We start from the raw sequence: 10,590 nt of genomic DNA, 5'->3' as shown, positions 1-10,590 counted from the left end.
TTTTTTCCAAGCAACACTTTATTTAGAGAATCTATCTTTTGTCATTGCTATTCTAACTGATGTCTTTTTGGCAGTAACCATCTTTTGAGCAGATGTTGTCTAAGTGCTTGAGCTGTGTTATCTGTTCCTGCCTTTCGTTCTTTTTTTTTGTAACTATAAATATTTCACACTCCTGAAGATCAAATCTTAAGTCATCCTGTGAATTGATTTTTATTTCCCCTCTGGACCTTGATCTGTTGGCTTGTTGTACAGGTGTATTTCTCCCCAAGTACTTTTTACTTCCTCAAGTTTTATAAATAAGGATCTGTCTTTATGTCAGTTCCTCGTAGCACTTGCTTCTTCTGACTCTACTCAGTTCTTGATAAACTGAGGAAACGTTGAGACATTCAGTGACATTCCTCCATGCCACCCCCAGCTTCTCTGATGTCACTACAAGATTAAAGCCTCTCATCTTAGTATAATTTTAATCAATCTCCTCTGCACCTTTTTTGAGGCTTGGATATCTTCTCTGATATGTAGAGATCAGCGTCAAACCTAATGTTACAAATGATGCTTAACCAATATATTGAAGATTCTGGACTTTTTTTTTACCATCACTGAATGTCTCAACGTTTTCGAAACAACAACTTTTGATTTGTGGTCACCATTGTAACAAAGCATTTCATGGTGTATTGAAGGTTCCTGCACAAAGAAATTGGATTATGCCCAGGTCATCTGTACTTGTAATATTGACTTGGATAAATATCACCAAGGACACCAGCAACAAAGCTCCTGTTCCTCAAAATTGTACCATAGAATCTTTTCCAATCACCTGACCAGGCAGGTAGAGCCCTTGGTTTAATGCCCCATCCAAATGATGTCACCTCATCCCAGTGCAGAATCCTCTTAGAACTGACTGGAGAGTCAACCTTGATTTTCTTCTCGAATTAACTTCATTGCTGATGTACTCAGTGCTCTGTATGCACCATATGTTTGCATTTAGCAGCTCTGCAACTTATCCTGCCCCTCTCTCAGATTTCTGTGCATACAAGCTCAGGGTGCTCTATTCCAACACTCCTTTAAAGCCATGCAGTTCATATAGCTGCTTCTCTGATTTAAACTTGACGTGCTGTATGTTGTATCCATTTCACCAATATATATCTTGCTGATGTCTGTTGTGATCTGCCTTGTCATTATCCCTAATTCTACATAGATCGTTCAGTTGTTTGTAAATTTGATACCCAACGAATATGAAGTTAATTAATTTTGTTAGATCTCTGAGCTGTAATAAGAATTTGTTCTCTCTTTGTTTGCGAAAGGCTGTGGTCGCTATGCTGGAGGACAGGGTTATAATAGCATTGGTCACTTCTGTGGTGGATGGGCAGGGAACTGTGGTGATGGAGGTGTTGGAGGAAGCACCTGGTATCTTGTATGTGATCGTTGCAGAGAAAAATACCTCCGGGAGAAACAAGCTGCAGCACGTGAAAAGGTATATTTTCCTTTAGACATACATTTAAAATGAACTTCTGTGCCCTATAAAAGTGATTTGAGCAGCACACTGCTGACTTGCATCCCACTGTGTTATTTCAGATTTAAGAGCTTGTGTCAGAAGTAGATTTAGTTACTATTCGTTGGTAGAAATTGTTCACAAGCTTTTTTAGTAAGGAATTTTGTTGTAGATGTGAGATGTGTAACCCTAACATTTTCAAGCATTCTTATTTTGCTTGCATTCTGTTTCTGAGTAAATGTATGAATGTGCACAAAATACATTCCACATTAGGCGGCATAAATATAGGAAGTATTGTACTCAACAGGTGACTTTTCAAATCAAGTGGCTCATTATCAAATTTTTATGAATCTTTGAACCTGTATTACTTGTGAAAGTGCCTTACATGGGTGTGTCTTATGGGGATCTGTCTATACTTTGGCATTCAATGTTCCATGTTGTACACTTCATAGGCTTCCAAGTCAGCTCTAGGAAAGCTAGTTTTCACAATAAAACTAGTCGCCACAACAATAGTTCTTAAACCAAACCTCATGAATATTCCTCACAGTGAATAGTGTGTATTTTTCCATGTCATTAATCATTCTCCTGGCTTTTTTGAGTGTTCTTGATAAATTCATGTCAATTTATGGCAGATGAAAAACTGCCTTGAGGTTGTGAAATTTTATGCAGGATCTTTGTAGCCAACTAAGTAAGCAATGTTTAATTCTGTCTGTCAGGGCGGCATCATGCTCCCAAACCAATCCTCCTCCTCCAATAAATCTAAAAGCAAAATACTAGAGGTTTTGTAAATCTAAACATAAAATCTGGAACATTAGGAAATCCTCTGTAAAATGCTAACTCTGTCATCTTGTTTGATATTCCCATCTAGTTAAACAGAATAGTTAACAAAACAGAGTGCCTACATATCACCATGCAACCCAACATAATGAGGCATTCACAGTCTGACTATATTCCATTTCGCTATTGAGCATCATTGCAACTTATGCCACTGAAATGTTCTCGTCAGGAGCCTTAAGACCAGAAAGACTTTGGCCATTTAAGTGTTGTATGGTAATTTTAATCTTTTAGGAAGAGTCTTCCAACTCTGAGTTAAAATAATGGATTCTGTTAATGATAAGTAATTTGAATTAGGCTTTAACTAGTTTGTTTTGTCTGGAAATCCTGCTTTGTCACACACAGTAATTTGCTATTGGAGAAAAAGGGAAGTAACTTGGTGTGTCCTCTACAATCCTGCCAAATTGAAATGTGTGCTTGCTTGTCTGAACCAATTGTACATTTTTCACAATTTATATTGACACCCTGTGCACTGTATAAATACATGACCATTTGAAGTACTGCATGTGGAAGTAAACAGTTTGGTTGTATTTTTGATATACTGGTGATTTTATTTCCAAACCCACCTTCGTGGCATTGTAATGGAACTAATCGTAAAAAAAAGTGGATCATTATAAGTAGTTTGAAGAAAAGCTGGTGTTCTGCCTTTTAATACCAGGAGCCATGTCATCTGATTTAAAGTATGCGTCTTGTGAAACCTCAATTATTTGGAAAAGTTTGCTTTAAGAAGTAAAATGTAGATTATTTTATTGCCACTCTGATAATTGATCAGAACTAAAATAAATAGAATTCTCCAATCTGCATTAATAAATCTATTCACAAAATGTGATAATTGATATCAAATAGATTTTTTATCCTCTTGAATTTCTGTGAAAAATACTTGAGTTCCCCATTTTTCCTAATTTAGGCAAATGGCATTCTATTAATGTTAGTATATTTTCTTTTACAGGTTAAACAAGCCAGAAAAAAGCCTGTGCAAGTGAAGACCCCAAGAGCTCTGCCCTCTATGGAAGCTCATCAAGTGATTAAAGCAAATGCCGTGTTTTTGCTGTCACTGAGTAGTGCAGCAGAACCAAATATTCTTTGCTACCATACCCCAAGACCTTTTTACTCACATCTTCCAAGTTTGAAAGAAGGCATTTCTGATGATATGCCCAGTAAATATCCATGCCTTTATCTACAGACGCTTGCAAGGTATGGTGTAACAGATTTGGTCAACAGTGTCAATGGTTTCTGTTCAGTAAAAATGGGCTAATGTTGCATTATTGTCATTTGTTGCTATACCACTGTGCAAAAACAAAGTCAACATTTGTGATACAAAATGACTTGATCTAACTTTACTATAAGTTCAGGTTAGTTGGTAGCATTTTGTGTCCCTAAGTCAACTTTGTGTTCAAGGTGTAAGTATGCACTCCATTTTCATACTGCAGAACAATGCTGAAGTAAAATTGTTGTCTGGGATGTTGTTAAATTGAGATAATATGTATCTGTTGACTTGTGTATTAAAGACGCCATAGCCTTACGGAAAAGTATCCATCCCTCAGCCATCACCAGGAACAAAATTAATGATTTTCATTCACTATGGTTTCGGGGTCTATCTGGATGCCGACTGGTTGTTGTAAATCCATGCATTTAGAATTTGTGAACTGATGTCCATCTATACCACATCAAGTCTTTTGCTGCTCTTTCTTTCTTAAATTATTTTTAAGCCTTTAACCTTCTCCTGTTGCAGTATGCTGCAAACAGGTGTATCTCTACACTTCAATCACTTCACTTACTAGGCATGTTGGTGTCTTGGCAGTGAGTACCATCCACTATTGAGTCGTCAAAACTGAACCTGAAATAGTTGAGCTGGGAAGAAGGAAGTAGAATTTATTGAAGGTGAAAAGAGTAGGAAGGATCGCCCTTTTATATTTTGCATTGCATGCATCATAGAATTTTTGATTTCCCCTTCTCAAATTTTGATTCCAACTCCTCATCCAGTCAGATTTTCCAAATAATGTGGTCATAGTCATAAAAGGCAGAGCAGCAAATGCTATCTGTCTTTTTCTTTTCCCTACCTGATCAAGCCCTATACTGTATTTTCTATTCCTAACATGTTAATGCGTTTTACCTCGCGTACAGTGAATTTCTGATGTAAACAACTCTCCCCGACTACAGATAATCAATTGTTCAAAGCCAATCCCAGTCACCATTGCTCCACTCATTGTGATAATTACACTAATCATTGATACTGTTCCATTTTTCTCAGGAAGTTCTCAAAGACTCAAAAATCCATTTCCCTTCCAGTACCACTTCTGAGTGACACTTTCACATTTACAAAACTATTGTTTAAAAATGGAACATTTGTCACTGAAATTTTATATTAATACTTTTTTAGAAGCCAGTCTGTTGTACTACCTTTCCCTCATACATAAACTCTTAAAATACTAAAAATCCATTTAACTTAAGCTTTTTAAGTAACTTTAATGTTTCCTAATAAGAGTGAAAATTTAAAATTAGAACAAGAGCTGCTGGACAAACCAAACAGGTCCAGCAGTATCTGGAGTGTCACAGAGTTAATGTTTCAGATTGATGATCTTTTTTCATACAAATGAAAATACGCCAGTGTAATAAGTCATTCTGCATTGTATTGGTGAAATGTTGCAGTCATTCTTAAATAATGGACAGGAGCAGGACATCTAACAGCATTCTTTGTTTAAACAGAGTTTTCTGCACCCGTCAGCTGAAGAATTTGTAGCAGAACTTGCTGGAAGAGTAGATTAATAATACAAGGGTAATGTGGCATCTGGGACCTTAATGAACAGTGAGGTCATCTCCTTCACCAATGATGCAAATTTATTTGATGAGTAATTGGCAGAACTGTGATCATGATTCCTCCAAATCTGACTGCACTTCAGGATTTAGGGAAGCACAGATTGTGATAGTAATCCTGAGGTGGTGAAGTGCTATAGATCCTGGCCCACCCCCAAAAGCTAGGAATTAGGCAGAACAGTTCATTTCACAAGAACCTCTTCTTTTCTGCGCTCTCGTCACTGTGTCAGAACCTTGTGAAAAACGATTCTTTAATTGAAGTGTAATTTTTTACCATTGATCTGAGGCAATAACTGCTATTGAACAGAAGGACCGGTCCTGAAAAATAAATTTAGATTTATGGAGCATTATTAAATGTTTACATAATGAATAATTGGTTGATTTACAAACTTTTTAAAAAGTTTGTTAATGACCTTTCAACTTCTGTATCTACATATTAATTCCCCAATCTTTAGTTTACTCTCTGTAAATATTTTGGTTATTAGTATTTTTTTTTAAAAGTTGGCTAGATGTAGGAATTCTTCAATGGGATTGACTGGGCACCTTCATGGCATTGTTTCATCTTGTCTCAGAATCCCCAGGAAACAAATCATTGTATAGCAAGTGCTAATGTTGATGCCACAAGTGTCATGAGATCTCAATGAACATTTTTGGAGGTCAGTGATGATGGCCTTTATTTTGCCCCACATTTTATGGAGTGACGATTGGATTTAAGGAATGAGAAAGTGAGATAAAACCTGATTATTTAGAGTTGATGAATGAGAAACAAATTCAGTACAGAAAAAGAAAGTGGAAAATGGATTGAGGGGAGAGAGAGAGAGTAAACAAAAGGCAGATTGGATAAGTAAAGATAAAAAACACTAAAATGTCTGAATTTATTGCATGCAGGTAGGATTGAATGATTTGAATCCTTCATTTTCTTGTATGGAAAGATTCATCAATGTTCCATATTAGCCATGTTGTTAAAGAGATGCTTTCACAGTTAAGTTCCAGCCGTAACTTTCCATCGTGAGGTTTTTGGATAACTAATACACATATCCAAGTCCTTTAAAAATAACAGGAATTCACGGCATAATACCATTTACTCAAAGTAGACAGTGGAGTTGTATAAATTGGCAAGTGAGTTCTGGAAAAGGAGATTCCTCACATATCTTTTAATTCACTGAATACACATTTGATTTCTAGATCAATAACATCATTAAATTTGCTGTTACTTTTCTGGCAAGATCAGCACCAGTGTTTATTTTAAGTTAGTCAATAAGAAAGCCTTGGGAAATCAGTTATGTGCAAGTATTTCTTTTGTTAATATAATGACTTGCTTGTTCAGGAAAGATCTGACCCCTTCAATATTGAATTCTGAGATTCACAATTTGGGAATGAGATAGAATCAATGCCAGTGTCCCATTATCATCACGTTGCCCTTTCAAGGATCATTCTGCAATGACTGTTAACGCTTGAACTAAAGTCATTAATTTTCACTTAAAATGCTGAGTAATATTATAGTCACAGTGCCAGGAACCCAGGATCGATTCCAGGTAAGGGCAACTGTCTGTATGGAGTCTGCATGTTCTCGTTGTGCCTGTGTGGGTTTCCGTGGTCCTCCCACAGTCTAAAGATGTGCAGGTTAGGTGGATTGGCTACACTAAATTGCCCATAGCATCCAGGCATGTGCTGACGAGAGGGATTAGCCATGGGAAAATGTAGTATGATACGGAGAGGGTATTCTTTTTTGAGGGTCAACGTGGACTTGATGGGCCGAATGGCCTCCTTCCACACTGAGGGAATTCTGTGATCCACCTTTGTCCTTAAAAAGTTAAGTAGCTTTAGCTGAAATAATAGATTATATAGCTTGGATGAGCAAGAACATATGACATGCTTTCTGGGAAAGCTGACATTGGGGGACAGCAGCAAAGAGAGATGTATCTGGAACTAACAAAACCCTGATGTGCATCAAACATACCAGCTTGAGTAATTTGGAAGATTGACATGAGGTTTGTAGAATTTCTGCACAGTTCTTACCTTATAATAGCAAATTAAAGAAACATTCCGAAAGATACAAACATATCAATTAGGAGCAGGAATAGGCAACTCTAGCCATCCAGCCTGCTCAGAGATTGACTGATCTGATTACTCCACATTCCTGTCTACTTCTAATAACCTTTTAATACCTTGCTTATCACAAATGTATCTATCTCTGCCTTAAAAATATTCAAAGACTGCTTCCACTCTCTGGCAATTATTTTGACATTTAGGTTTTTTATTTACAGTTGCCTGGATGTGGGGATTCTTTAATGTGATTGACTGGGTGGCAATTCAAAATTGCATTAGAGTTCCAAAGACGCATTACTGTCTATAAGAAAAATAATTTCTCCTTGTACCTGTCTTAATAGTTGATTCCTTACTTTTAAACAATTAGCCCTCATTCTAGATCTGTGGTAAAGGAAGTATCCTTTCTGTATCCACTCTTTCAAGACCTCTCTGGATCTTGAATGTTTCAGTCAAGTCACTTCTCACTCATCTAATCTCTAAACTAAAATATAAACCCAGCCTGTCCACCCTTTTTTTTCGCAACACAGCCTACCCATTCCAGTTATTAATCTACTAAACATTCTGTGAATTACTTCCAAAGCATTTAGGTCCTACCTTAAATAAGAAGGTACAGTTTTCCGGGTGCAGTCTCACCAATGCCCTGTATAACAGTAGCCTAACTTCCCTACATTTGCATTTAATGCCCCGAGCAGTGTATGATAACGTTCTATTAGCTTTCCTAATTACTTGCTGAACTTCCATTTTAATCTTTTGCAATTCATGCACGATAACACTCGATCTTTATTTTGTTTTGCCCCAAAATATACGTCAAAAATAAAGGTATTTCTCGGATTGAGTTTTATTCATTAAATCACAATGATTTTTAAGCTTGAAACAACTTTCCTCAGTCCTCTGTAATTTGGTTTAGCAAATATAGATTTTGAAAAGTCAATACCTTGTGAAAATCGTTCACTGCTACAATTTAAATGTGAATCAAAATTGTGAAATTCTGTCTGACAGACAACATTCAGAGAACTTTCATGGTTACCATGATGATCACCTGTTTCAAGATGAAATGAGATACCTTCGTTCCACCTCGGTTCCAGCGCCATACATATCTGTCACACCAGATGCCTGCCCTCATGTATTTGATGAGCCTGAAACTAACTTGAAGTCTATGCCTCCCAGGTACTTCCATTGTACAATTGTTCATTGATGGAACGTGGTATTAAAGATGAATATTAGAATTGATAGCTCCTTCCTTAACTACGTTATGCAATGGTGCTTTGTGCCTATTTTTATAGTCTTGAAACAAGCCCAATAATGGAAAATGATACAACAAAACGTAGCGTCTTTCAGAGATCATACTCCGTTGTTGCATCAGAATATGACAAGCAGCATTCTACTTCACCAGCCCGTGTGAAGGCTATTCCTAGGCGAAGAGTTAACAGTGGTGATGCAGGTGAGAAGTTTTTCTGGTTACAATGATATTTTTTCTTCAATACTTTTGTCTTCATTTTGATATTTTGAGTCTCAAAAATACCAAGTTAGATCAGGCAATAGTATTAACAGCCATTAATTTCTTAGTTTTAGAGACACACTAGTATCCAGAATCTGAAAATCATAACGATCCAAAATTTGCTGTTAAAATAATACCACTTCCCTTGCTTAGTATGCAAAGCTACAGCAACTTTAGGTAAGGGCAGGTGCTGGGAAATTGACAACTAGTTTTCAGAAATGTACCACTGCTATTCATTTCATAAACATAGGAATTTGCTGATAACTTCACATGCAAAGCAATGGTAGTTTGTTATATTTGCTTGCTATGATTTAAACTGACCATAGAATGCTAAATCGTGTCTGTTTCAATCTTAAGTATCCTTTAAAATGTTCATGTGTTAATTACAGTCCACCAATCACTCTGCTGCAGGTGTGAGGTCTCATGCTGTTGTTTTAATTTGCAATTTTTCTTTTTCCCCTCTTTGTGTACTTGATTTGACATTGAATATACTAACTAACTACATTTCTTTCTCTGTCTTCGCTTTGTTAATTTCAGTTCTTAATTCGTGTTGATAAACAGTTTCTTGCCTTAGTTTTCCATTCTATCTTTCCATCAACTTGCAGAGCAAAGTCACTTAGGTTAAATGGACAAGTTGAATGAATAATGGGTGCCAATCATTGACCTATTGGAATAAAGTCTGTGCCACTGCATGCAATCTCTTTAGTAGGAAGACAATGGAAAACTACTTTATTGATTTTAAAGATGAGACTATCTATCAATTCTTTGCCAGTGGCTTAATCAAACTACTTACGATGTAGTAATGTGAAAATAGCCACTGTAATCCCAGTGCATGAATTGTCAAAGGTTAGTTTGCAGATATAGTAACTTATTAGGAAAACTAAAGGATGTATTGGCATTTATTACAGAGGGAATTGAAAACAGAAGTAAGGAAATTGTGTTTTAATTATACCAGGATACTGGGGTTCCACATCTGATGTGCAGCAAGTTGTTTTTTTTTAAGAAAGGATGTGAATGCATTGGAAATGGTTCAAAACCTATTTACCAGATGAAGACCTGAAATGAATGGGGTGTCTTCTGAAGAAAGGTTGGATAGGTTGGGCTTGTATCTACTGCAGTTGAGAAAAACAAGCAGTGACTTGATTCAAACATGAGGGATCTTGACATGGTGGAGGTGGAGAGGATGTTTTCTCTTATGGGCGAATCTAGAATGAGAGGTCACTTGTTAAAAATCAGGGATCACCCATATAACACACAGGCAAGGTTTTTGTTTTCTGAGGGTTGAAAATCTTTGCAGATCTCTTCCTGAAAAGGTGAAGGAAGCAGAGTCCTTGAATACTTCTTAACAGAGGTGGATAGCTAAATCAAAAGGGTGGAAGATTATTAAGATTGGGCTCTAATGCTGATTTGATGTTAGTGTCAGATCAGTCAAGTTCTTCATGAATTGCAGAGCAAGTTCGAGGGACTGAATGGCCTATTGTCGCTCCTTTCTACGTTACCTACATTACCCGCATCTTCAGTAGTTGCTATTCAACCTTAGTCCTGGAATTTATTTTAGTGTCTTTCTGACACACTTTCACAGCTCCATCTGAAGAAAAGATGAGCCATTCTTACATTTGGAAGCCTAACAGAATTTGAATGCTTTGCCTTATGTGTCTCCAGTAATGCTTAACTGTTTCAGACCATTCTAATGTGATTAAGCAGAATCTTCTCTTCACACCTGTGCTATAATTTAAAAATTAAATTCAACAAATTGGAATTTTTAATTGCAATGTCTTTTAAAAGTAAAAGTCAGATTGAGGAGAAAGTGAGGTCTGCAGATGCTGGAGATCAAAGTTGAAACTTTATTGCTGGAACAGCACAGCAGGTCAGGCAGCATCCAGGGAACAGGAGATTCGACGTTTTGGGC

General features: G+C 36.8%; 1 protein-coding gene across 14 annotated transcripts in view; it reads left to right on the top strand.

The window, feature by feature from the left end:
* Window positions 1-10,590, top strand: part of mycbp2 (MYC binding protein 2) — a 199,675-nt gene that overhangs the window by 141,226 nt on the left and 47,859 nt on the right. For all 14 annotated transcript variants that reach the window (XM_043691414.1, XM_043691407.1, XM_043691412.1 and 11 more), the window contains 4 exons: window positions 1,299-1,468; window positions 3,270-3,514; window positions 8,183-8,350; window positions 8,467-8,624. In XM_043691414.1, coding sequence (XP_043547349.1) covers window positions 1,299-1,468; window positions 3,270-3,514; window positions 8,183-8,350; window positions 8,467-8,624 — 741 coding nt within the window. The remainder of the gene's footprint in view (window positions 1-1,298; window positions 1,469-3,269; window positions 3,515-8,182; window positions 8,351-8,466; window positions 8,625-10,590) is intronic.

The sequence above is a fragment of the Chiloscyllium plagiosum genome, chromosome 6 (genome assembly GCF_004010195.1).
Source record: "Chiloscyllium plagiosum isolate BGI_BamShark_2017 chromosome 6, ASM401019v2, whole genome shotgun sequence".
Classification (NCBI taxonomy): Eukaryota; Metazoa; Chordata; class Chondrichthyes; order Orectolobiformes; family Hemiscylliidae; genus Chiloscyllium; species Chiloscyllium plagiosum.
This window is presented reverse-complemented; position numbering and strand designations above follow the sequence as displayed.